At 49.8% G+C, this 26,558-nt stretch overlaps 2 protein-coding genes across 3 annotated transcripts in view; both read right to left on the bottom strand.

Annotated features, from left to right (window-relative positions):
* Nucleotides 1–1,926: 1,926 nt before the first annotated feature.
* SRPX2 (sushi repeat containing protein X-linked 2) overlaps nt 1,927–26,558 on the bottom strand; it is a 36,426-nt gene continuing 11,794 nt past the window's right edge. Inside the window, exons 3-11 of one of the 2 annotated variants that reach the window (XM_051967781.1) lie at nt 25,520–25,600; nt 19,424–19,615; nt 14,776–14,952; nt 14,367–14,493; nt 14,103–14,224; nt 12,713–12,892; nt 11,823–11,956; nt 7,320–7,441; nt 1,927–2,595 (exon numbers count right to left, since the gene is read on the bottom strand). In XM_051967781.1, the coding sequence (XP_051823741.1) occupies nt 2,415–2,595; nt 7,320–7,441; nt 11,823–11,956; nt 12,713–12,892; nt 14,103–14,224; nt 14,367–14,493; nt 14,776–14,952; nt 19,424–19,615; nt 25,520–25,600 (1,316 nt within the window). In that variant the 3' untranslated portion in view covers nt 1,927–2,414. Of the gene's footprint in view, nt 2,596–3,361; nt 3,807–7,319; nt 7,442–11,822; nt 11,957–12,712; nt 12,893–14,102; nt 14,225–14,366; nt 14,494–14,775; nt 14,953–19,423; nt 19,616–25,519; nt 25,601–26,558 lie in introns of those variants that run through there. The other variant, XR_007948635.1, reaches the window with a different exon arrangement.
* LOC127542315 (THAP domain-containing protein 3-like) lies at nt 3,862–5,432 on the bottom strand. Its single transcript, XM_051967783.1, has one exon. It carries the CDS (start codon nt 4,873–4,875, stop codon nt 4,006–4,008), a length of 870 nt encoding a protein of 289 aa, XP_051823743.1. The 5' UTR covers nt 4,876–5,432; the 3' UTR covers nt 3,862–4,005.

Raw genomic sequence — 26,558 nt, 5'->3', positions numbered from 1 at the left:
GGTTATGACTTGGTTCGAGGCCTGGCTCCGTGTTGCCATCTCGGAGAGCCAGCCAGGAGGAGCAGAAAGCACTGGGGTCAGGAGACCTACGTTTAAATTCTAGCTCCCCAATTTGGTCATATTGTAGGTGTGGGCAAATCACTTAATGGCTCGGTACCTCCTTTTCCACTCGGGTCAAATTGGGATTCTGTGTTTCCCACTCGGTAGGTTTGTAGGACAAAAGCACTGAGAACCTTAAATCCAACGGTCCCGTGTGAAGTAGCTGATGACAATAATGGTATCTTTGGAAAGAGAGCTGCTTTGGACCCCGTGGCTTCCCACCAGAGAAAACCGGGGATTGTTTAATGCATCTGGGTGGCGTTTCTTTCGAGAGAGAATCCGATCACCTCTCAGCCAAACTGAGGCGACCTTCTGGGGGTAATAACCACTGCCTGCAAGCGGGCCCTACCGTTCTGTAACAAACACCTTTTTCTCCTCGGGGAAGAGTAAGGCTTGGGCCTGTAAATCATGATGAGGGAACCACCCCTGGAAAGTGGCTTTGATCAACCGGCTACTGGGTGGGACTTGGCCCTAAGTTTCTCAGTCCTGTTACGCTATCTAGCTTCTGGGACTTAAGACATGCTGGCTGGCTCCGGTCTGCCAAGTGAAACAGAGCTCTGCTATAGGCAAAGGTGTTGCTCTTGCTCGCTGTTTGACCCTGACCTTCAAAACTGGAAGGTCCAGTCTTGCTGGATGTTTTCCACGTGCAGCTCCCTTGCACTTTGCATCCTGAGGCAGAACCTGCCTGCTTCTCACAGGAGCTTCTGCTCTGACCTTTTAAGCTTTCTCCAAAGCCTATCCCTTTGTCCCAATCCACCCAATAGCCACATAGTTTGGCTAAGATGAATTTTTTAGCTTTGCTGGGTCTTCAAATAAGGTTTCTCCTAAAACTCTTGTGGAAGTAGTACTTTCTGCTTTCTTGGCTTAGGGCAAGGAGCTGGCTGCTTCCCTGCCCGTTAGGCAAAGACCAGAATTTGCCTTTCCCCCACCTCATCTGTATGCTTTTTGGGTCGAGTCATACTCCAGGGCCCTGCTTTGAGTAATAAATATCCTAAGAGAAAAATCACGTTGAACTTCCCCCTGCTCCCTAAGGCCACCTCGGGACACGGATCTGCGTGGAAAGCCAGGCTTTCTCAGCTTCGTCTGACAAGCAGGGTCTCGGCTTGGCCGACGGATTCCCTTCGGGTGCCCCTTCGAATCAAACAAGGGCACTGAAGGCGAAGGCTCCTGGTGGGTAATAATATTGGGCTTTGAGCCGGGAGAACGATTAGGTAAGGGGTCTGAGCGGCAATAGGGGAGGAACTCCCCACCCAGCCTCAGTGACTAGAGCTGAAGTCGAAGCGATGGCAGTACATACAAGGGGGAGGGAGAACGGTCTTGATTCCCCCACCCCTCCCTCATTTCTGCTTCTCACAGCCTGACTGTACGGTTCTGAGCCCCGACCCACACTGGATCTGATCTAACTTGAAAAAGTGAGACTATATCTGAGTAGAACAGTTACAGGGGCCCTTGGTGGGAGCAGCACGAAGAGAAGCTGAAGCTTGCTGTACATCAACTGTGGGGGGTGGGAGAAGGAGAGGAGGGGGTGCTGCCAGAAGCCAGGGAGACTAGCTCCACCACTGATCAGCAAGCCGCCGGGAGAGACCGGGACAGTGAGATGAACTGAGAGGATACTGATTTTTTAGGATAAGGCAAAGAGAGAAGCACTGGAAAGGAAAACTCAAGGACTGGCAAATCAGTGCTGTACACGCCCTCCCCCTCCCTTGCCCTCCCTCCCCTCCCCTCCCTTCCCTCCCCTCCCCCTCCCCTTGCCCTCCCTCCCCTCCCCTCCCCTCCCCTGCTTTGCCCTCCCCTTCCCTTTCCTCCCCTCCCTTTCCCTCCCTCCCCTCCCCTAGACCATTTGAAGGGAAGATTTTGCTGATGGTGTTGCCTTCGGTTGTAGTATCTGGGAAAGGGAACCATTTAAAACACACATTCTGTTGGTGAATGAACATAGGGATTGATGAACTTCTGAGAGCCTGGAGGTTGAGGGGAGGGGTGGCAGAGGAAAGAAGGCTGCCCCTAGCCATTGCCAAGGGATCCAATATTCTTTTGGAATCCCCTAATTCCTTGCGCTCCCTCGCTGCCCCCAAAGATTGCCGGTGCCGGACCTGACGGATCTAAGCGACTCCACCCACCCCACCCCAGATCCCTGCACACCTCCCTGGGGGTGCTGCATGGTTTTCCACGTGTCGGTGACTAGCCCCCTGCCCTGTTCTTAGGACATCTTTTAAAATGGCCCCTATCTCACCCCAATAGAACAAACTTCCTATCTATTTTCGGGGGTCTAGAGTTCTCGAGCCAGGGTGCCTCATGCACAACCTGTCCCCTGGCATTTATTCACATACATCTCGCTGCTTCCGGCGATGCTCTAGCTCCTGGTTGCTCAGAAGGTAGTCATCGATAAAAGTGAAGATTTCCTCGGGGGTAACAGGTTCCATGTAACGTTCTCGGTCCAGACCCAGCTTATCAATTAGCACCATGTTGAAGTAGGATCTGGTGAGGTGCTGAAATTGCCTGGAAGAAAAAAAAGAGTACAGAATGTGAGGAGACCTAGGCCTCTGGCAGCCAGCTGCCTTCAGCATCCCTCATCTTCATCCCACTACTCTGAATCAACAGGTCTTCCTGTTTCAAAAACCTGGACATTAACCCACCGGAGCACCTCTCTTTCGAATCCAGCAAGTGTTCGTGAATCCCTTACTTAGAGAGAAGGCAGGCTGTGAGATCTGTGCTCACAAAATAGAAAATCATTTATATTTGGATGCAAAGTACCACTGCCCCATTTCAGACTAAGGGAGGCCTAAAGAAGCCCTCAGATTGATAATCATACTCCTTCCTCCATGTCCCAATTGCAAATACTTAGCCAGACACTAGCGCTGTCAAGAAACAAACCCAAAGCAAAAATCCTTTATTTTTTTGAGCCACAGAATCAGCCGTTTGATTTCTTTGGTGCTACAAAATCCCACTGTGTCAACTCCCTCTTCCCTTACACAGGTTTTGTAATTTCATTTTAATGGAGTGCCAGAGTTGCCTGGGAGGAGGGGGGCGGGGCTGCTTCGGAAGCCATGACCTCAATCTGAGCAATTAGGAAGATTCCATTTTCTAGGACTCCCTAGCCTCATTTTCCACTTGGGGAGACTGAGGCTCAAGCAGCCTAAGTGCCGTGCTCGGAGGCAGAATTTGAACCCAGACTGGATTCCCCACTCTAGGTTCAAATGCTCTCTCCTCCAGACCCTCCTGCCCCTAAGAGAAATGAAAGGAAAAAGGTTTGAAAGCATATTACCTGGCGCAGGCTGTCCCTTTCCAAGTAGATTCTTTTTACACAAACCCATCCATAAATCAACTTGTCAGCCTTTCTAGGGGAGTCGGCACTCTCAGTGAAGACCCCGAATTCGGGCATATGGCAGGTAAGGCAGCTAGCTGGGACGCCCAAGCCAATGGGGTGGCTGGAAAAGTCTTTGGTAAACAATGCGGAGAACACAATGCAACTTGAGGGACTTGCTTGAAAACAGGAACTGTCCAGTAAGGAAGGGAGGATGGAAGATGGAGAATGGCAGATGATAAAGGGGGCTCCGAGAGGCGGCGAGGAGGTGTTGGTCCCGGCAGCCGAAGCCAGGGGGCGGGGGAGCCTGGCTACGGCGGCCGCGGGGTGGGGGGGCCTGGCGACGGCGGCCGCGGGGCGGGGAGGCCTGGCGACGGCGGCCGCGGGGCGGGGGGGCCTGGCGACGGCGGCCGCGGGGCGGGGGAGCCGGGCGACGGCGGCCGCGGGGCGGGGGGCGCTGGCGACGGCGACCGGGGGGCGGGGGGCGCTGGCGACGGCGGCGGGGGGAGTGCGGGCGGCCCGGGAGGCTGCATCAGGCCCACGGTGGCTGCTGGGGCCGGGGCCTGCCAGCTGCCCCGGGCCCCCTCTTTGCTCCTGAGGCGGCCTCAGGGCTTGGGCGAGCCCCCGGGCAGGGGGTCCTTGGACATGCTCTCCCGAATGCGCCTCCGCAGGCAGGCGATCTCTTTCTCCAGCCGGATGATGCGCCTCTTGGCCTCGGCAGGGCTGCGGAAGGCGTAGCTGTGGTCCTGAAGGACCTGCTGCCAGCCCACGAGGGGTGCGCTGTCCGCCGGAGGAGGCCGGGGAGGGGGGCGGGGCGGGGGAGGAGGGGAGGGCCCGGCGGGCTCCGGGGACTCCGGCTCGGCCTCGATCTCGATCACGTCGTCGATCTCCAATTCGATGTGGGCCTCTTCTTCCTCTTCTTCCTCCTCCTCCTCGTCGTCGTCGTCGTCTTCCTCCTCTTCTTCCTCTTCCTCCTCCTCCTCCTCGCCATTCTCCTGGCCCTCTCCGTCTTCCTCTCCTCCCTCCCTCTCCCCCTCCTCCTCCTCCTCGTTGTCTTCGTCCTCGTCTTCTTGGGCCCCGGCGGCGGAGGCCTCCGGCTCTATCTGGGGTTCGTCGTCCTCCACCTCGGCTTCGGGCTGCTGCTGAAGCCGCTCGGGCTCTTCCTGCTCGCCCGCCGTGCCGCGGCCTCTGCCCTCCGTCCGGGCCGGCCCCTTGAGACGCGCGCGGCCGAAATCGAAGAGGGTGGGCACGGCGTCGGCCCGGAGGCGGCGCGTCTGGCCTGTCAGGTCGAAGCAGGAGGCCTCGAAGTGGCGGGAGCACAGAAAGGCGTGCTTGCCCGGCACGAAGTTGTCCCGCCGCAGGAGGCGGACCCACTCGCGGCGCCGTTTGGGCTCCTGCGGGAAGCGGTGAAAGCTGATGTTGACGTGCTTGTTGTAGATGGCCGGGCAGCCGGCCGCCGCGCAGTTGGTAGGCATCCCCCCGCTCGCTCGCGGCCGGCGTCGCCGCCTCCCCTCCGGCTGTCAGTCAGGCGAGCCTCGAGCGCCCTGGGGCACGCGGGCAGCCGGGGGCGGGGCGAGGGCCGGGGCGGGCCCCCGGAGGGGGAAGGGGAGCCGGCGGCGCCGGGGGAAGCGGGGGGGGGGGGCGCCGGCCGAACGCGCCGAGCCTGAGGGAAGGTGGGTCGGAGAGGAGGGAGCGAGCCGGGGCCGCCGAGGGGGACTGTGGCGGAGGGGGCGGGGCGGGACCGGGGCCGCGCTCGGCGGCTGTGACGTCACCCGGCTGCTATGTCGGCGAAGGCAGGCCTTGGCCCTTGCGCCAAGATGGTGGCCACCTCCGCACGCGCTCCGGGCTGGTGGGAGGAGCCGCCCTGTCGGCTCCGGCCTCGGGGCTCCCGGGCCGCTCGGCCGGCGCGTGCCCGCGGGAAGCTCTCAAGGCCGCGGGGCCGTAGCTACGGGTCGAGAGGGGAGGGCGTCAGGGTCGTCCGTGAGGTGACCAAAAGCTGGGGGCGGGGTGGGCCGCCGCCGCCGCCGCCGCCGCCTCGGTCGCCGCCGCCGCCCCGGTCGCCGCCGCCGCCGCCGCCGCCGCCGCCGCCGCCGCCGCCACCGCCCGGGCCTTCCGGGAGCCGCTGAGCCGGGGCCTTTCCGCGGCTCGCTGCCTGATGCGCGGGCGGCTTCTGTGGGAGAGCGCCGGAGGCCGGCCTGCTCCTGCAGCCCCCTCCCGTCGCCTAAGCGTCCGCGGCGCTGCTGTGACGAGAGATGGGGTGGGGGGGGGGAGAATCGGGCTACGTAGGCAGGGGCACTCTGCAGGGGACGCAGACGGGCAAGGAGGCCTTGGCCGTGTCTAGTGCCCCGGATGCTCCCGCCCACTCTGTTCCCCCCCCCCCCCCCCCAATGTGAAGTTATGCACGAATCACTTGAAAGCACTGAGGAATGAACTGGAGGTCCCTAGCAAAACCGCCCTCAGCCCAAGGCTCGGGCAGATAAGACGTCTGCTGCCAAGTCTTTGTTGTTAAGGAGCAGGACTTGGCCAGTGTCTTCTGCTTCCCTTATTACTGCTGCCTTCATTTTAGCGTGAACGTTCCCAAGCTTAAGTTACCCGGATAATAAGCTTCGAAGGCAGTATTTGAACCCAAGTCTTCCTGATAGGGAGTCCAAGCACTTCCCGGCGTCTAAATCACACTGGCCCTTCCAAAAGGGTTGAGTGAGGAGAGAGTTGTTTTCAAGCACCTAGGACAGCTCCAAGGCTTGGAGGCCAAAGGGAGGAGTTCAGGGAACCGCACCTCTGGTGCAAGATCAGTCAGGTGAGAGTAGGCTGGGTGTGAAGGAACTAGCGATGCTCGGCTAAGGAGATTCCATTTTGTTCTGGGGACCATGAGGAAGTGTATCCTCAGATAGGGGAGTGATGTGGTCAGTTAGGGCCTCTACTGTGATAGTAGCTGTCTGAATGGAGAAGGGGACAGCTCTGAGAGAAGTAGGAAGAATTGCCCAGATCTGTCAGTTGTTGGGATATGGAGGGGTGAGGGAAAAAAGCAAAGTTGGGGAACTCTCTGAAGTGAAGCTGTGGGGAGCTGGAAAGCTAGGGGGTGCCCTCAAGAGAAACGGGGAAGTCCAAAGCCAAAGAGTTCTGTTTGGAGGCTGCCCTGCTGCTTCCAAGCTCTGTCCTCTCCTCCCTGATTAGCCAGGCCAACCCCTATTATCACTACCAAGCTATCCTCAGTCCTCTCAAAGGCCCTCCTATCCTAGGTCACTTGAGCCTTCTTCAGTGATGGGAGCGCCATTGTCTATGGAGCAGCTAGGAGCCGCAGTGGATAGAACAGTAGACCTGGAGTCAGTAGGACCTGAATTCAAATTCAACCTCAGATACTCTCTAGCAGTGTGACCCCTGGCAAGGCGCTTGGCCTTTGTCTGCCTCAGTATCCTCATCTGTCAAAATGGAGGCAATATTAAGACCTACCTCTCAGAGTTGTTGTGGGGATGAAATGAGATCATTTGTAGAGTGCTTTGCAAGACTTAAAAGACTATACAAATGCTAGCTATTATTATTTTTAAAAATTATTTCCCACTTTCTACCTCAGTTGGCTTTGGTTTTTCTGCCCCATTAAGGATAGATCCTTGGGGACAAGATCCTTAACCCAGAGATTTTTAGGGTAGTCAGTAATCTCCATGAAGTCAGTGTCATGATAAGGATGCTGTTAAGAGGAAAAGATCCTGTCTTCATCTCCTGCCTCTCAGAGGATTATGAGTGTCACTGAGCCTTCAGTGGATGATGACTCCTTTATAGATATAGCAAAACACCTGAGTCCCTGAGCCAGTAGGATTGGGGCTCAACCCCTGGTCTTGCAAAGCATGTAAAGGGAATATCTCCCACAATCCCTATTCTCACCAGCTTCACCTGTGTCTTTCCCAGCCTCCCCAATCCGTACCTGAGCTCCTCTATGATGCCCGCCGACAGCTGCTGCTCCCGGATGCGTCCCACCTCCTGAGGAGGCTGCCCCACAAGCTCGATGATGGTCACGTGTCGAAGATCCAGCCCGCAGGTGGATTGCTAGAAAGGAGACAGGTAGGATGAAAAGTGTCTGGGACTGCCCCCAAACGAGAAGCTCCTTTGGGGGCTGGACTGCTGGGGAACATTCCTTTAGCTCAGCCTCTTCCCACCCTCCGCAACAGGGTGGTTCAGGTGAAGGAGGCCATCATTCTCTTCCAAAGACGACGCCCTTGCAAATTGTAGCTGAATCTTTTGGCCCTTCCTGTGCTATCCTTTCCCTACACAGCATACACACTGTTCACTGAAGCACAAAGACCAGCTGCCAAGTGGGAGAGTCTCAGGTTGTAACATAGGGAACAGGTAAAATACGATTACCGGTCTCCATCAATTTAACGCCACTGGCTCTTAGACTAGGAGAGGCTGGACTTAGGTCTGGGAAGATCACAGTTTAAATCTTGCCTCAGTCATCTGCAGCCAGGTGGCTCAGGGGATAGCGCTCTGGCCCTGTAATCAGGAAAACCTGAGTTCCAGTCCCTGTCAATTTCTCATCATGTGCACCTGGATGAGTCACCTGTCTGCCTCAGTTTCCTAACATATAAAACGGGTATAAAAATAGCACCTACCTCTCCAGGTTATAGTGAGGATAAAATGAAATGATATTTGAAAAGCTCTTTGCACTGTCATTGTGGCTCTTATTATTTTGTCACCCTGGTCAAGTGAAAAGCTCTTTGCACTCTCATTGTGATTCTTATTATTTTGTCACCCTGGTCAAGTGAAAAGCTCTTTGCAGTGTCGTTGTGGTTCTTATTATTTTGTCACTCTGGTCAAGTCATTTAAACAGCCTGAACCTTAATTTCCCCATGTGTAAAATGGGCATCATAATAGCTCTCATCTTGCAAAGCCATTGTAAGGCTCAATAAGATAATGTATTTAAAGTATTTTGCAAATCCCCAAATTCTATATAACAACATTATCATCACTATCGTTATTATTTCAGTGGAGCTGTGGTAACCTTCCAGCAATGCAGATTGCAAGCCAAAGGATAAAGGCTCTCCATGCCTGCCCGTTCTGTGTCCCGGGGGGGGGGGGTCACTCAGTGTGCCGGTGCCGGGGACCCTGCTTGGTTTCTCTTCATACCAGAAGGCTGCCAGCAGAGCAGGGGGGCTGTCCATCAGTTCTCTCTCACTCTTCCCCTGTTAGCAGCCCATCCATCTCTTTTGATCACACGCTTCATAGACTTTGAGATGGAGACCTGGACGGGAAGCCATCTAGTCCAAGCCTGGCTTGCAGAGGATTGACCTAGCTGATCTCCAAGTTCCTGTGTAACTATAAATTCCTGGATCTCACCCACATTGTCATCCTCATTTCCTGGGCACAGCCCCTTTGGTTAACCCCTGAGTTGCTCTTGCTTTTAGCCTTTTGGGGCTATACTCTAACCCTTTCTCCTCCCTTGCTCGGAAGTCTTCCTCGCTGGTTCCTGCCACTCTTTCCTACCTCTGATCGGTATCAGTATGTGTTCTTTTCTACCCCTCCCGCACAACTTCCCTTGTATCTGCCATCTCTGCCCTCTGTCTCCTTTCCCCTCTTTTTTGGGCTTCACGTGTATTCTGTGTACTCTGTCCACATCTGTGCCTTGCTGTCTGGCACACACAGCCTGAATGGATCAGCCAGCTCTGCTTCAAGTTGGCCTCCGTAGCCACTCTGGGCCAAAGGCTGAGTTTTTCCTGCAGAAGTTTTTCTTGGTATCCCTGACTTTCCTCCCTTTCACTGTGCTAGTGGGCGTGAGGACAGGGTGTATTCATAGTAGTTGATAAGCCCATCATGGATGGGGATCTTAGGGTATGGTTGTCCCCTGATACTCTGTCCCGGGCCCTCTTCTCTTCTCTCTGTACTCATCACCTTCTCTCCACTCAGACAGCCATTACCCTGGTTCAGGCCCTACCACTTCTAGCCTGGATGTTCCCAAAAGCTTCTCAGTTGCTCTTCTTTCCTCAGCTTTCCCTGGGCCACTCAGTTGCCAAAGTGATTTTCTTACAGCACGGGTCTGACCATGTAAGCCTTGTTTGAGGAACTCCAGTGGCTCCTCTGACCTCTGGGGGCAAATCGGAATGCCTTTGTTTGGTGCTTAAAGCTCTTCATAACATGGCCTTGCCTCCCTTTCTAATCTTCTTAGGTTCTGTTACCTTCTGGGCCCTCTCCATCCCAGCTCAGCCGATGCTGCTCTTCTCTCGGTTCGTCTCCATCTCTGCGTCTTCGCTTTAGCATCCTCTCTCCCCCAACCTTAAACTCTTGGGTTCCCTTAGGACTTTTCTCTGAGCTTCGGCTCAAGTGCCACATTCTCCTGGAGGCCTTTCCAGGCCCATCCCCCAGCTGCTGGTGCCCCCCACTTCTAAGGTTACCTTTCATTTTCTCTGTATTTATCTTAGATGTTCTGATTCAGGGACTGACCTTCACTTTTCTTTCTGATTTTGCCTAGCACAGTGCCTACACATAATAGGGGCTTAATAAATGCTTAGTGATTGACATGCTCAGCATGGCTCAATTTTATAGAAGTATGCCATGATCCAGGCCCACGGCCTTTCCAGTCATCAGGCTTCTCTTCTAAATCTTGCCAGTTCACCTGCCTTCCCTTGTTCAAGGCTGAGTTAACACGTGGGTTCTGCTCTCTCACCCCTGTGGGCATCTCTGGGGTTTCTTCATTCCCTCTCCAAAATAAGAGGTTGGGCCTATGTGGTATCTGCTTTGGAGACTCCATGACCCATTTCTATGTTCTTTTCTTAGATCCGTGGAGGAACAAAGTCCTTAGTCTTGACCTTAGGGCCTCAGCTTCAATTGCTGAACTGTTCTCATGGCTACCTGCACCATCACTGTCTACAAATATACCCTGGTCAGTCTCACCTCTGGCCCCCCGCCCTTCTCAACTGCCCTGAAGACCCTCAGAGCCCAGTCAGCACACCTGCCATCTCTCCAAAGTCCCTCTTCTTCATGACCTCTGTTCCAAATCTCTTCGCCAGCTTTAGCAGCCTGCTTGGGCAGCATGAGTTTGATTTAGCCCCGTACGTACTGTTGGTACATGTGAAAAAATCTTTAGCCACTCTTTTCCCTGGGGTTGTTCCACCTTGTTCTTGCTTTCCCTGCCCATATTCACACAGTGGAAATGGTGGAAGAGAGTGCTTGATTTGAATGAAGTCAAGTCCAGGTTGAACTCTTGACTCTGAAATCTTGGTACTTATTTGTTACGGGACCTCGGCCAAGTCAACCACCACGTGCTTGGGTTTCCTCAGTGCGGGCTTTGGTGATCTGTGAGGTTTCTTCCAAATCTATGGTGCTATTTCTGCCACTCTCGGACACTCTGGTTCTGATTCCCATTGCTTTGGAGGGGAAGATATTTTGCTTTATGGCCCCTCACAAGGGGATACCAGCTGCCTAGCAGCCTTGTGATCTCACCAGAACAAGCATCATCTTCTTTTCTTGTTTTGGATCAAAGTGGTGATTTCAGCACTGTGGGGAGCTCCAGGTTTGGAAACCTTTTCTAATAATGTAGATCAGTAGGTTCTGGGCAACCGAGAGTTGCCTAGACCAGACTAAAACTTCTTAAACTGTGTGTCGGAACCCCGTATGGCAGGGGTCCTCAAACTACGGCCCGCAAGCCAGATGCGGCAGCTGAGGTTGTTTATCCCTTTCACCCGGGACTATGAAATTTCTTTATTTAAAGGCCCACAAAACAAAGTTTTTGTTTTTACTATAGTCTGGCCCTCCAACAGTCTGAAGGACAGTGAACTGGCCCCCTATTTAAAAAGTTTGAGGACCCCTGCCTTATGGGATCACCTAACTGAATGGGGGTTTGCAAAATTATGATTTATTTTCTGAAAATGTTTGATTTGTGTACCTATTTGATATACCCATATGCCTAGAGGTCACTTACCTAGAGGTTTCCCAGTGTCATGAGTGGAAAAAGTTGAAGAACCCCTTCTGTGGACCCCAGAGAACTTAAATGATTCGTTCAGAGTCACACAGCTGGTCTGTATACAAGGTAGGACTTGATCCTAGGGCTTCCTGACTGTGAATCAGGCCCGCTCTAGCCACTAACATAGGTTCCCAGTACAAGAATGCTAAGAAGAACAACTAGCATTTAGAATCTCTTTAAGCAGTGGCACGTTGCTAAAATTTAACAACTCACCAGGAAAAAAATGGACACGACGCCCTTTTGAGTTTAATCTGCATTACCAAGATTTTCTTCTGCTGCAATTTGGTCTTTAGCAAAAGTGGTCGCAGATAAACTTGATTGGGGGGCTAAGGGTTTTAGTTGCAGAACAAAAATGAATGAAAACCTGAGTGAAGATAATCTGGATTGTTGGGAAGGCGGAGAGATGGGACGTGAAGGAATGAGTGTCGCTTGGTAGGTCGCTTAGGGAAGATGAAGAAAGGGGAAGGCGCTCACCTGTAACATGGAGATCTGCATTTTGTAGTATCGATTGGAAGGGTCTGGAGAGGAGACGATGAGGAGCCGCCGTTTCTCATAGAACTGATCCAGGAGGGCTGTGGCTGAGTTGACATTGACATTAATCTTCATGGCTAGAGTAGAAGGGATGGCCGTTCAGGCTACTGTTTCTTCCTTCTCTCCCAAATGATTAAATCAATAAATTCTTAGGTTCTAGACGCCTTCCTTCAAACCCCATTGGAAGCTTCTTCCCCCCCCCCCCCCGGAAAAGTATTTGAAGGTACCCCCTCCTTTTTTTTTATTTTGCAAAGCAATTGGGGTTAAGGGCCTTGCCCAGGATCATGCAGCTAGAAAGTGTTAAGTGTCTGAGGCCAGATTTGAACTCAGGTCCTTCTGACTCCAGGCCCGGTAATCTATTCATTGTATCATCTAGCTGCCCCTACCCCCTCCTTTTTTAGGGTAGGAAGCAGCACATGTACCCAGGGTCCCTGCAACCAGCATCTCAAATCTTTATTTCCCTCCCACTACCCTCTCATCGCTGAATCTTAGATCAGGGCAGAGATGTTACTAGATCAGGGCCGATTGGGCTTTTACCCAGAGTAGAACATTATAATTGAACTGCCACCAACAGTATGATCCTGACTGTGCTTCTGTGCTTGTCTTGCCCCTGCTGTGGCAGCAGAGGCCTTTTCCCGAGAGTCTTTCATCTCCTTTCAGCAGCTTAGACATATTTCTGTTCCCCACCCCTAATTACTATATCCTAGGTGATCCCACTCTTCTCCACCTCTGGGGTATAGAAATTGCCAGTTACAGCTGTGTTCAGGGCTTGACCTTTGGAGATGAGGCGGCCCGCTCCACATGACCACTCTCTTTTCCCTCTTCTCACTCACGGGTACAGATGGGCTGGGATCCTGACCACTGTCGGCTAGACTGGCAGACTCGAGAGGCGGTCCCCTGGCGCTCATAGCCCCCATCACATTGATATTCACATATGGCCCCGTAGTTGTCCCCTGCCGAGGTACAGGTGAGGTAGCCGTGTTGAGGCGGTTTCAGAGTAGGGCAGCGTCTCACTGTGGAGGAAGAACTCAAGTGAGGCTTGATCTCCTCTAGCAAAGTAAGGCCCTGACAGTGTCCATGCTGGGTTTTTCAAGGTGAGAGACCCTGGGGTACCCAGGATGGAATCAGCAAATGCAAAAACAAAACAGGGACAAATCAAAGACGGTATATAAATCAACAGCCGGGTGTAGGACTTTAGAGGAGAGGGCTGGAGGAATTGGGGAAACTTTCTGCAAAAATATGGGACTTGAGCTGGCCCTGGTGGTAAGAAAGGAGAGAACTTCCCATTAAGATAAGTGCCTGGATGGAGGCAGACTATGCGGCTTCTCCATACCTATTCCAGCAAAACTCTAAAGTGCCAACCAGCTTTGATAATCACCAAGAAATACAGTGACAAGCTATGGTGGCTTCTTCTACCCCTAAATAGTGTAAAATGTCAGCCGGAAGCCCGAGAGCTATAGGAAAGGGCAGCAAGCAGCGGCAAAGCCGCTTGCCATGTAGGATAACTTCTGACTGTGACCAGAGATGGATTGAGGGCATGTGTAGCCTTCGAGCTCTGTGTCTGAGAATTCCTTCAAGAAAGCCCCAGAGCTGGCATCTTGAAAGCACCGGGGAGAAGCAGAGGGCAATACCCAGAATGGCCCCACATTGCTCAGCTTGGGATACCTCGGGTATGCATCCCGAATCTCTGAGAAGACTCTTGGACTTCTAAAATGTGTCTCTCCAGAGCCTAGGCTGGACAGACCTGAGCCTGCCCCGGTGTGGCCTTTCTGAAGCCATCATGAAGGATCGGATCAATAACTATGGGAGCTCATCCACATCGGGCTCGGGGCTTGTGGGGCCTAGACTTGGGTAGCTGAATTATATGTGTACATGTGGGCCTTTTAATCTCTGAAGCAGGCTGATGTTGTTGGAGGGCATCTCCAAGTCGGTAGTTCTCTTCTACAGCACACATTTGTGAGGGTATGAGATTGTATGATCACAGATCTAGAGTAGGGAGAGAATTCACACAAGGTAACTGAGGCCCAGAGAAGTAGTGAGTAGCTCAACATCAGTCACCACCAGGTGGTGATTAACAACCAGGCTTCAAACCTGCTTCCCCTGACTCCAAATTCAGCTGCCCTTTCTACTGGTCTACGTTGCCTCTCTGGGTACGTGTGTGCCTGAGCTAGCAAAGCAGGAACAGAGCGGAAGCTATAGGGGATTTTGTGCATCCTTTCTGACCTTGCACCTTGACGATGAACTTGCAGCTAGCCCGATTGTAGGCCCGGTCATAGGCAGTATACCGAATTACGTGTTCTCCTTCGGGAAACCGAGAGCCCGGCTCAGGTCCCCGCAGAGTCACCCTGGATGGAGCAGAGCAGAATAATCACGAGGGGAAAGGAGCTATGGGGATTAGGATCAGGGAACTCGGTCTCCTTCTTGCCATGGTCTGGGTATTCTTTGTGAAAGTGAGGCTGAGGGAGAAAGCTACTATTCCATACCTACCTGGTGATAGTGCCATCTGCCGAGTCTTTCACCACAGGTGGGTCCCAGTAAACCCTGGCAGTCAGCTTCTCTGGTTCCGCCATCTTCTCACGGGAGTGGGGACAGCGAATCTTGGGGGGATCTATGTCTGCCAAGGTTAGAAAGCGGATGGCAACTCCTGAGTTCCTTCTCATTCCTGAGAGGCAAATCTTGGGTGGGTCCAAGAGGCAGAGAGCCCAGAGACATCTTGGGAAGAAATCTAGCCCAGGGCGGGGCTGAGGGGGTGAGGAGAAGCAATAGCAGCCCCTGAATAGGCTGCCTGGGATGCTCACTCCATGGTTGGCAGACATTTCTACTGGGTTTTTGGGTGAATGGATCAAGTCAAGGCAGCACTGGGTGGTGGGACAACTGTGTGGGGACTGGAGCTTACCTACACAGACAGGCTCGCCTCCACTCCACCGCCCATCCTCCATGCAGATTCGGCTGCGATCACCTTCCAAGTGGTAGCCACTGGCGCAGCTGTAGTCACAGCGGGAATCGAGCAGGATGCCATTTGTGCAGCTGTAGGTACCGCTAGTGATCAATGGCAGCACGGAACATCTCACCTCTACAAGAGAGCCAAGGGGCCTTCTGTGAGCAGTGGTGGTGCTCAGGGGCCCAGAGATAGTGAGGAAATCCAAGGTGCAGCATGAAACCTTCTCTTAGTCAGACAACAAGTTTTTGTGAAGTGCTCAGTATGTGTCAGGCACAGTGTTAAAGTTGGTGACTTCAAAGCAAGGCAAAAACATGGGCCCTGCCTTTAAGGAATTAAGAGGAGAGGACATGAGGATGACTCTGGACATTCAAACACAGCGTAAATGGAAGATACCTGGGAAAGAAGCCCGTGGAGTGGGAAGTGGGGGCAGGAACCAGGAAGGGCCTTGGGCAGAAGGAAGCAGACGTGGAGGGGAGGAGGGAAAGCATTCCGGCGGGAGGCGGAAACAACCAGGGAAGGCACAGATTTGGGAAAATGCAGGGTCTTGTTTGAGGCATCCCAATGAGGCCAGAGAAAGATTTTTATTTTGGATGACATATCTATGGGCCATTCAATTTGAGAATGATGGGAGACTGAGACTCGGGAGAGAGGTGTGTCTGGATTTTTAGCTGGCTCTGAGAGCCATCTGTGGAGAAATGGGAATCGAACCCTTTATGGAAGCCGATGATTGGCTAAGTGAATAGTATGGAGCTGCCGAACTGAGGCCCGGGGACTAGCCCGCTCTGGCCTTCTGCCTGCCCTTACACATCTCACAAAGAATGCTTTTTAGAATGATTGAAAACATCAAAAGAATACAACTTTACGGCACCTGGAAAATTATATAAAATTAAATTTCAGTGTCATAGAGATTTATTGGAGCACAGATCATGATCGTCTGTTTGCATCCTGTCTGTGGCTGCTTTTGAGCTGGAATGGCAAGAGTCGAGTTGTTGCAACAGAGATCCTGTGTGGCTGACTGGGGCTCTCATGGCTTCACTACAAATTGAAGAGACACATTTCACGCTTGAGGTTTTGAGTGCCCTGTGAATTGCCATACTGTGACATACACCCATCATTTCCAAACGAGAAAAGAAAAGCAGTTTTATTATAATTTTTTGGAGCTCAAAGTCAAGGTTGAAATTGTTCTGATCAAGAAAAAAGCACCCTCATCTTCTGTTATTGAATGCTGAATGGTTTGGGAAATGAGTTTTTGCTCTTGATGAGGTTTCTTAATGAATTCAACGTAAAATTGAGAGGTTAAATTGCACTTGTATGCAAAAGTGATACTAAAGTAAATGTGATGATGACTAATATTGTTTGAATTACAAATGTCAACAAGTAATGCTATATATGCTTCAAAAGTGAAAAAAGAAGCAGCCAGATCTCCAGCCCTCCCCAAATTTGCTAGGGATATGTTTTCAGAGCATAATTCCAGTAGCAGTTTTGAGATCTCGATTTCCACAGTTTAAAATCTATTTAACTGTGCAATTCAGGAGCTTCCATCTAATCTGCACCTGGAAGTGATTCATCTACAATGTAATGATGGGCTAAAAGGCACATCTCAGGAAAAGAATCAAATAGAATTCTAGAAATGCCTTCTAAGTGATGAACATGTTCAATTAAAATCATGTGCTTGTAGATTGATATCAATACTTGGCAGTACCTATCTGTGTGAATAGACATTTAAAATGAAATACATAAAATTAGAACCACATTCGCAGATGAATATTTGCAAAACTGATTTTGATGATGGGGGATATTAACTTTGAACCTCGATTAAGCAAAGGCTTCCTGCCCGAGGGATAGCGTACTATACGGGGGACTTTGCAGCCCACTCTGGTGATGGCTTTGTGACTCAAAACAAGTCCTGAAGCCCAATTTTGTGCCTCACTACTAGGCCTATGTTACAAAAAAAATCATACTCAGTTATGATTATTATGTTTTGAACTTTGTCAGTAAAAAAAAATTGTGGAAATCAGTTTTCTCTTTGTACCTACATGATATCCTTGATTTCATCTCAAACCAGAAAGCTTAAACTATTTACTATCTGTCCCTTTACAAGGAAAAACTTTGTCAACCTCGACTACAGAGGAAGGAAAAAAAGACATCCCAGACCGGGGCCTTGGAGACACCCATGGTTAGGCAATATGACCCGGAAGAAGATCCAGATAAGGAGACAAAGCAGGTTTAGTCAGATAGGAGGAACACTGGCAGAGGGCCATTTCACAAACATCTAGAGAGGAAAAAAAAACATTTTCAGGTCATGGAGACTGAGGAATGAGAAGGAGTCATTAATTTTGGCTTTTGAGGGATCGCCATTCATTCTGGAGTGTGGTTTCAGGTGAATGCTAAGGTTGGAAGGCAAATTGCAAAGGTTTTAGAAGCAAGAGTGAGCAGAGGGAGTGGAGGTACTTAATATAGATGGTTTTCTTAAGGAGTTTACCTGAAAAGGGGAGGAAAGATGGAGAACTAAAGCAGCAGGGAGAGTTGGATCAAGAGTTGGATCTTTTGAAACCCTGGAGGAGACATGGGCATGTTTCTGGGAAGCAGGAAAGCCATCAGGGGATAGGGAAATAGTAGACAGAGCAGGGTGACAGAGGGCGCGATCTCCTGGAGAAGATGGGATGAAATGGAATCGAGAATGCATGTGGAGGGGATTGCCTTGGGAAAGAAGGGGTGATGAAGGATGAAGCCATAAGGAGGAGGGAGAGAAGGTGGGGAAAGGTAGCTCTCATCAAATGGTTTCAGTTTTTTTCAGTGAAGGGTGAGACGAGGCCCTCAGCTGGGAGGGTATGGGGAGAGAATTTCATGGGAGGAAGAGGGCACAGATATTTATCATATATTTTCTGGGTATCAGGCATTGTACCAAGCGTTTGGCAGAGATTTCATCTGATCCTCACAACAACCCTAGGAGGTAGGTGCTGTTATGATCCCATTTTCTAGTTGAGGAAACTGAGACAGATAGAGGATTAAATGACTCACCTAGGGTTCTATAGCTAGTGGCCGAGATTGGATTTAAACTTTGGTTTTCCTGATTCCAGGTCAAGCATTGTAGCCCTTGCTCCAGTGAGTGTGGAATGAGTGAAAATGTACCCAGGACTGAACAGGGTGCCCGGTTAGCCAGGTCTCTGTGAAGCCAGTCATTTACCCCTCTGGCTCAAACCCTTGGTTTTTTTTTTTTTTTTTTTGAGCACCTCTGGATGCAATTTGTGCTCTTTGGTTCAGGAGACCCGAACGCAGCCCAGTGCTTTACATTCGTGGAATCGAAGTCCCCGCTAAGGCTTCCTGCCTGAGGGATGGCATACTATACCGGGGACTTTGCATGCCACGGTGCTGATGGCTTTGTGACTCAAAGCAAGTCCTGAAGTCCTCAGACTCATGGTGATGAAGCACGGGGCTGTAATCACATGTGCTTCCACAGAGGGTGCTTTGCAGCCTGGCTGGCACAAGGGGAGCTCCTTGAGAACAATTTGGGAGATTTGGATTCTCCTACCTTCACCAGTTGCCTCTTTGTTGCATGGAGGCAACTCGGTTTCTCTGAGGGTGTGCCAACCGAGCAGAAGCTCTGGTAGCACTAACCAAGGCGGGGCCCGGAGGTGGACTGTCTGCCTGCTTGCCAAGGGCCAGCCTTGGAAAGTACAGGGATGGGCACTGGCCGTGGGCTCGTGGAATCTCTCAAAAACCATCTGCCCAAAGTCCAGGAGGCACGGGGAATGTGGCAACTACCCTGCTACCTGGAAGTGCCGCAAACCTGAAGCAGTCCCTGCCCTCAGGAGGCTTCTAATAGTTCTGGCGTTCAATAGATAGTGCTGACTGGCTGCTGGACAGGGATGGGGAGGAGGGCTGGACTAGAAGAAATGCCTTGAGCTTTGACTAAATACCTACTATGTGTCAGGCATTGTGCTTAGCGCTTTACGGCTGTGTCTCATTTGATCCTCACAGCAACCCTGGGAGATAGGCCCAGTTATCCCCATTTTACAGATGAGGAAAATGAGGTAAACTGAAGTTGACTTGCACAGGGTCACAGAGCTATGAAGTAGCCGAGTCTGGATTTGAACTCAGATCTTCTTGTGCTCTGGCTGGAACCAGGGATGGGAGGGGCTGGAGGGAAGAAGCTGATTTCAAATGGGGGTGTCACCCTTTGTGTCTGTTAGGTGTCAGGCTTCCTTTCTCTGATGCCTCTTTCCACTCCCTCCAGTTTCTTCCTTGGGGAAGATGGCAAATGCAGCTTGGGTAGTTTGGCAGCAATCAGTGGTGCTTATGTGGGGAGAGCCCCGGAGAGTTCCAGACTCCCATGCTGTGTGGTCTGTAAGCCAGGCTGCCTTTCCATAGGCTTCCGGCCCTGGGACTGCCACTTAGGGAGTCCCGGCAGTATCTGGTGCAAGAGCAAAGGGGTGGGCTGGTTTGCTCGGGGCTTCTAGGGCATCCATAGTCAGGCTCAGTGCCTCCCAGCCTGCATCTCTTTCACACTCAGAGTGAGGCGGGGGACTGGGCACACACACACACGCACACACACACACATACACACACACATACACATACATACACATACATGTTCACTTACGTCTGCAGTAGGCCGTTCCAGACCAGCGCCGGCTTGGCAGGCAGTGCACGGACCTCCGGCCGATAAGCCTATAGCCCCTGTCACAAGACAGCTCACACCGGGTGCCCAAACTGCTGTGATAGTTGCCCCCCCTTGGGGAGTAGCAAGTGGCTTCTCCATCTTGGATGTTCAAAGTATAACACCAGCGGGGCACTAGAGAGACAGAAATCCAGTTGAGGGAGGGCTGGGTATATGGCGGGGATGGGGGGGTACTTTGGACTCAACTGTCTCAATCCCGCCTGGGACTCAACTGTCTCAATCCCACCTGGAACTCAACAAATAAAATAAAATGCAGTCCACACAGAACTTTTTTTTTTATTTGTTGAGTTCCAAATTCTTTCCCTCCCACCTGTTCCTCTCCTATCCATTGAGAAATCAAGAAATTGATACTTATTATGCATATGAAGTCATGCAAAACTTATTTCTGCACCAGCCACATTCCAGGGGGAAAAAAGCAAGAAAGCTCAAACTAGGAAAAAAATAGGCTTCACGTTATACTCTGAGTTGGTCAGCTCTCTCTGGAAGCGGATGGCCTTTTTCATCATGACTGCTTTGGCGTCATGATGCCTCATTGCAGAATGAGCTGAGAATAGCTAAGTCATTCACCGTTGGTCATCGTGCAATATTGCTCTTATGGTGTACGATGTTCTTCTGGTCCTGCTCACTTCACTTTGGATCCGTTCATGTAAATCTCTCCAGCTTTTTTTTCTTGAAAGTATCCTACCCGTTATTTCTGATAGCACAACAGTATTCCGCCACAATCTTATGCCCCGACTCGTTCAGCCATTCCCCAATGGCTCAGTTTCTAATTCTTTGATACCATAGAAAGAGCTGTTAGGAATATTTTTCCACATATGGGTCCTCTTCCCTTTGATTTCTTTGAGATACGATTCTATTAGCCGTGTTCTCCAAAATAGTTGAATCAGTTTACAATTCCAACAGTGCACGTGTGTCCCAATTTTCCCACATTCCCCTTCAACATTTGTCATTTTCCTTTTCTGTCATGTTAGCTGATCTGATGGATAGGAGGTGGTACCTCAAAGAAAATTTCATTTCCTTAATTACAAGTGATTTAAAGCACTTTTAAAATATGATTATTGGTAGCGTTGATTTCTTCCTCTGAAAACCGTCTGTTCATATGCTTTGAGCATTTATTGGTTGGAGAATGGTTCTCATTTTTATATTTGATTTAGTTTCCTATACATTTGACAAATGAGATTTTATCAGAAACTTGCTAAAAAAGTTTCCTCAGTTTCCTGCTTATCGTGTAATGAATTTTAGAAATACTACTATCTAAAAGGGTTCAGTTTTTTTTTAAAATTTCTAGTTCTATGGCCAAAGCTGCCTTTCAGAGACTTTTATTTGGTTCTTTCTCCTACAGTTTTGGATAGGCTAGGTTTTTACTCTCAGTAGAATTCTACCAGATTATCTTACTGTCTTAAAAAATAGATGGCAGGGGAAGAGGGAGAGAACTTTGAGAAAAATTGGAGTGACTTTTAAGGCCGTGCACTAGATAAATCACCCAACCTGACTGCATGGCCAGTGTCTAGAAAGGCTACGTACCGATTTCATATCACTTTGTATGCACTTTGTGGCAATAATCTAATGAAGGCAGAATGATTTGATTTTTACAAATGGAAGATAGACATAGCATCCATATTTTGACTATTTTTCAAACACTGTGCATGGAAACTACAAAAGAAAACATGGATACTGAGCTGGGTTTAGATGAATTTAAGTGGACAGTGCCCTTGCAACCAATGTTTTCTCTTTTTCATCTCCTTCTCATCCCTCCATTCTCTGCTTAACTCCTCTTGCATTCTTTGAAAAGAAAAGAAAGTTCTTGGTCCAAAGTCCCTGGCTCAATAGTAGAAACTGATAGGATTTCGTGAGAGGAAGTGACACTGACAAAGTCATTGCCGCCGTCATGGCTGTTGAGCCCCAAAGCCTCTGGGACCTTTCCATTGGACTCGTAGTTGAAACCTCCCCCATTAGAGTGGGAGCTCCTTCTTTAGGAGCTGACTTTTGTTTTTGGGATCCCCAGCACTCAGCATGGTGCTCTGCACGTAGTAGGTGCTTAATAAATGCTTCATTCATGCATCCGGGCAAACAAGGATTACATGAATATCAACATCTATTCAGCTCCAGCTGAGCAAACTAAATATTTGATGGGAAACTGAAAATAGCAAAGTACAAAAGAACCATCTTCTGAGACTGGAGAAAAACAGCATTGTAGGGAGGGAAGCCAGATCTCTGAGAGCGAGGGCCTGCAGAATAATAATTACTGCCATTTCGGTAGCATATTAAGGGGTGCAAAGTGCTTCACTGCAGACATGATTGCATTTGAGCCTCATAATAACCCTGTGAGATATATACTCCAGACCTAATTATCCCCATTTGACAGATGAGGAATTGGAAGCCGGGAGAGATGAGATTACTGGTCCATTATCAGCCAGGTAGTATAGGGGAGGAGGCAAAGGGGACGCCATATTGCCCTAAGGCTAAGCAAGTCCTTCTATGTGATTAGCTGGCCCAGCCTAGCAGGGGAGTAGAAAGAGAAAAGCCAGCTGGCCCTGAGAGATAAGCAGCCCAGTCAGGAATCTTTGATGTTGATCTTTAGCTTGACTGAGCTTTTGACCAAGCATATTAAAAAGTACGGGAGATTGGACTGTATGTACACGGACTGACCCTCAGGGCATGTTCTGGAAATTATTTTTCCTTTTATGAAATCTCTGCCCATAAAAAGTCAATTCTGAAAATTATATTCAGAATCGAGAGGCAGTGTGGAGCAATGAATAGAGACCTTGATGGAAAATCTGCTTCTGACACTTGCTGCATGATCCTGGGTAAGTCATTGTACTTTTTCTGAGTCTAAGACAATTGCAAGTCATTGAAGGTGCTTTGGAGAGATCGTCCAGGTTTCCTGTGTTGCCAAAAAAAAAAGTCACAGGATCTTTTGCAAATTCAAATATTTCCTATTTTGCTGAATACGAGAGGGTTAGACCATGAATAAGGGTTAAGTTATCCTTCTGAAACCTCTCTCTGGCCCACTAAAAGCAGTGGTCCCACAGCTTTGAGTATGGCATACTGACCCCATCTAGTGGCAGCATCCTTGTATTGCAAAAACCACTCCACGTTTGGGGATTAAGAGATTACTAAATTAAAATCAAGACCTGTTAAAACCAGGGCCTGTTAGGGACCCAGGAAGGGATGGCCAGAAATCAAATCCCCTGTGACTTTTCAGCCATATGGTATCATCATCAATTCTAATGAATGAAAATCTATTTTAAAATATTCCCCTTGCCCCAGAAGACAGTTTCACAAGCTCACGTGGAAATCCATTTGTTGATTCTAGGCCATAATTAGGGCCAAATATCAAAGGATGCTGGGTTTAAGTCCTGGGGAAGTCCTCCAGTCTCCGAGAGTCCCCGTTTTCCCATCAGCCACATGGGGATAGTAACAATATCACTTTATATAGTACTTTAAAGTTTACAAAGTAGTTTACAATATTATCTCAATTTATCCTTATAACCCTGGGAGGTAGGGGCTATGATTACCCAATTTTACAAATCAGGAAACTGAGGCAGAAGGTGACTTGCTCAGGGTCCTCTGAATGCTTACAACATTTATGTCGCCATTGCCGTCTTCACTCATTCATAGGTCTGTTTGGATTTTTAGGTCGTACACTTTAGCTCACTTATGTAATGTGTTTCCACCTAGGGGCATGCTGGAGCCCACTAGACCTGGCCAGAGCTGGTTGTCACGTTTTCAGCATGACCATTTATACTCTTAAAACCAGCAAATGCTATGAGTCAGGACTCAAGTTATGGTTTTTTCGATTGTCTTGACTTAATAAAGCAGTAGAGAAACTTCTTCTATCAAGAATAAAGATTAAATTTAAAAGCCTGTTAAGGTGACATCTCCCCCTCCATCCCACCCAGCCATTGTTGAATATCTACCCAAACACCCTTGCATCCACCCCTATTTGCCCGGGAGAAAGAGGCTAGACTATGAGGTCCTTAGACCTTAAGGAAGAGGTAGGCCTTACAAGTTACATCATTAGATTCAGGCTATGGTAAAGATGTTCTATGGACCACGTAGTCCCGTACAAGGTCAGCTGTTCATTTCGGATGAAAGGTCACTCCAGGTGGCCGCTTAGACCTAGGTCATCATTCCTCTGGTGAAGCTCCTTGGACATTGTCTGATGACTCCCATTTCCTAACTACTCAAATTGGTCAAACCACAAACTCGAGGCCTTCTGGGAATACAGGGAAAGATAAGCCTCGGACTCTGCTCTTATGGAAATATTGAGAATAAGTGACATTAAGGTACGGCTTTCAATTTCAGACCCACATCATCACATGCAAGCCTTCCAACAGCCCAAGGAAACAGGTGCTGGAGCTGATGCGATTCCCATTGGACAGATGAAGAATTTAGAAGGCTCAGAGATAAAGGGACTTGGCCATGGTTTAAATGGTAAGTAAAAAAAGGTTACTGGTTTACATGGTTACTAATGGTCAGAGACAGGTGCTGGAGTACTAGTTTACTAGTAAGTAAACTTACTAGTTTACATGATTAGTAATGGTCAGAGGCAGGGTCAATATTAGGCTTTGCTGGTATCAAGTCCAGGACTAAGAGAATTATAGTCTGAGGGAGCTTCCGAAGCCATCTAGGCTAACCTCCTCATTTGATAGAGGGAATGGAAACCCTGAGAGGAAGTAGCTCACACAGGTGACAAACCTAAGATTTGAACCCAGATCTCCTAATTCCAAATCTAGGACTATGGTTGTCCCACTGCCTTGTGAAACCATTATAGTGTGTTGCTTAATAATATAGTTGAGGAGCAACGAGACACAAGAAGAAGCTGGCTGGCAAAAAAAGGCAGGGGCTGCTGAATGCCTAGTGAGGGGCCTCGTCACCAAGTGCTGGAGGGGCCCAGAGGGAAGCCAACGTGTCTTCATACACGATGTGGACCTTGAATCAGAAGATGGGGAGCTAAGTGGAGTGGAAAGGGGTGTGTGGGGCACTCTGAGCATGATGGGAAAGCTAGCCTGGCTCCTGCTGAGTGATGAGAGATAAGCTTGGGAAATTTTGAAGATGTATGACTGTAAATCAGAAAGGAAGTTGACAGGGAGACCTGGGCAGCACATCCATTGAGAGAGATGACAATGGAAGCTGTGGGAACTGGAAGAGAGCTTTGGGGGAGAAAGAAGAGGAACTGATTTATGATTGAGCACTGCTGCTTGGGGAGTGCTTGGATTCTCAAGTAAGGAACAAGGTGCGAACAAGAAAAAGGAAGTAAAGGAGCTAGAAAAGAGAGGAAAATCAGGAAATGCCGTGTGCCAGGGATACAGTTCCTGGTATGCTGCTTCATAAATATTGGTTATCATCAGTGGAGCAGCTCACATGGATAGAGATGGTCCTCGAAGGTTTGCAAAGCACTTGTAGACATTACCTCATCTGAGTCTCAAGGAGAAGGAGGAAGGCATCTCCTGCTACCAGGAAGTCAAGGGGAATGATGATAAAGAACAGCCAAGTTGGGTTTGGCTCTTAGGAGGTCACAGAATTTGTTACTGTCTTGTTGTTTCTCAGATTCACCCTAATTAGTCTTCCTAATACCAGCATGGCCACCAGACTATTCACTCTTTTTACGTTAGTCATACTCAAGAACCTGGAATTGCCTACCATAGCAAGTCCAAACTCCTCTCCTGGGAGAGAAGCTTTAAGAGAATTTTGGAGTAATCCAGTCTTACCTTCTCCCCAGTGCAGATTTCCCCTCTAAAATCCCTCCAGGTCTGTTGGGATCTGACTCCAGTCTCTCTCTCCAGCCTCATCTCCCACTACTCCCCCAATCTAATCCTTCAGCAACAGCTAGGCTGGTCTCCTCTCTCATACTCCTTGCTCAGTTTCCCTTTGGGCTTTTGATTCATTCATTGATGTAGCCAGTATCCAACGTGTTTATATCATGTGTCTGGCCGTTATCCTACTGGGGACCAGGAGGTGTGATCTATGGTCCTTGCCCTCATGGGTCCCAGGCTGGCTGTGAATTGAAATTACCTCGGTAGTCCAGAACAGGAACCTGGGGGGGCATCTCAACAGCCACTTCATTGTAGCTTTCATCGGGATAGTAACCTGAGCCTGGAAGGAAGAGAAAAAGCAGCCAGAAGTCAGAACTTCTCCAGCCTGTCCTCCCCACCCCAGCACCTTCCAAATGGTTTCTTTCCAGGATGTGACACCCCCACCCCTCGTGAGGAGCTGGGAAACCGGCTATTCTGTGTAGAGAGTTGTAAGACTGCCACCACTGGTACACATATTGCGACCTACCTCCCTTTGGATAAAGCTGGTTTAGGGGAAGGGCATGCTGGCCTTCTTCCTACAGCTGCAGTAAGTCATGTAAGATCTGTCCCAGCAGAGTGGCAGCTGTAGGCGGTAAGCACAGACATAAGGGCACATGGAGAGGGAACTGGGCGTCGCTACCATTTTCTGGTTTTTGCAAGTTGGCACCAACAGCCAGCTGAGTAGCAGGGGTTGTAGGGGCAAGGGAGGAGCTCACAAGATGAGTAAGAGTGGGTAATGAGTTCCGGAACACTGGTGCTGGGTCTCCCAGAGAAAAGAAACCTGTTGTCATCTTGCATATGAAAAGGCCAAAAATAGGGACGAAGACAATGAGGGAGCCCAGCTGGATAGCAAACTCTAGAGTCCAAGTAGCCGGCTTTAGGAGTGCTTCTGGTAGAATGGGGCAAATGGAGGAGAAGCGGGTTTCCCTCTTCTCCCCTCACCCCCAATATACACTAAGCATGTGGCACTGTCCAAAGGCAGATGAGTCAGCAAGAAAAACGGCTAGCTGGGGGCTTGGGATTTTGCTTGGGAAATGGCACATCCTAGAGCCAGGATTTTTGTGGGGCCTGGGATCTGGGTTCTAGTTAGGCTAGGACGTCAACTAAATCTGAAACTAGAGATGATATTGGCTATAGACAAATGGTGAAATAGTGTCCATTCGAGTGAAGGTAAAGCGACAAGAATTTATTAAGTGCTGGCTATGTGCCAAGTGCTGGCCTAAGGTGTAGGGATACAAAGAAAGGCCAAAAGCCCCTGC

This window comes from Antechinus flavipes, chromosome X, assembly GCF_016432865.1.
Source record: "Antechinus flavipes isolate AdamAnt ecotype Samford, QLD, Australia chromosome X, AdamAnt_v2, whole genome shotgun sequence".
Lineage (NCBI taxonomy): Eukaryota > Metazoa > Chordata > Mammalia > Dasyuromorphia > Dasyuridae > Antechinus > Antechinus flavipes.
The sequence above is the reverse complement of the archived record's forward strand: the minus strand, read 5'-3'. Positions and strand labels throughout refer to the sequence as shown.

Bases quoted from the DNA above. Each gene is read 5' to 3' on its own strand.
- LOC127542315 (XM_051967783.1), bottom strand. From the start codon at position 4,875: ATGCCTACCAACTGCGCGGCGGCCGGCTGCCCGGCCATCTACAACAAG.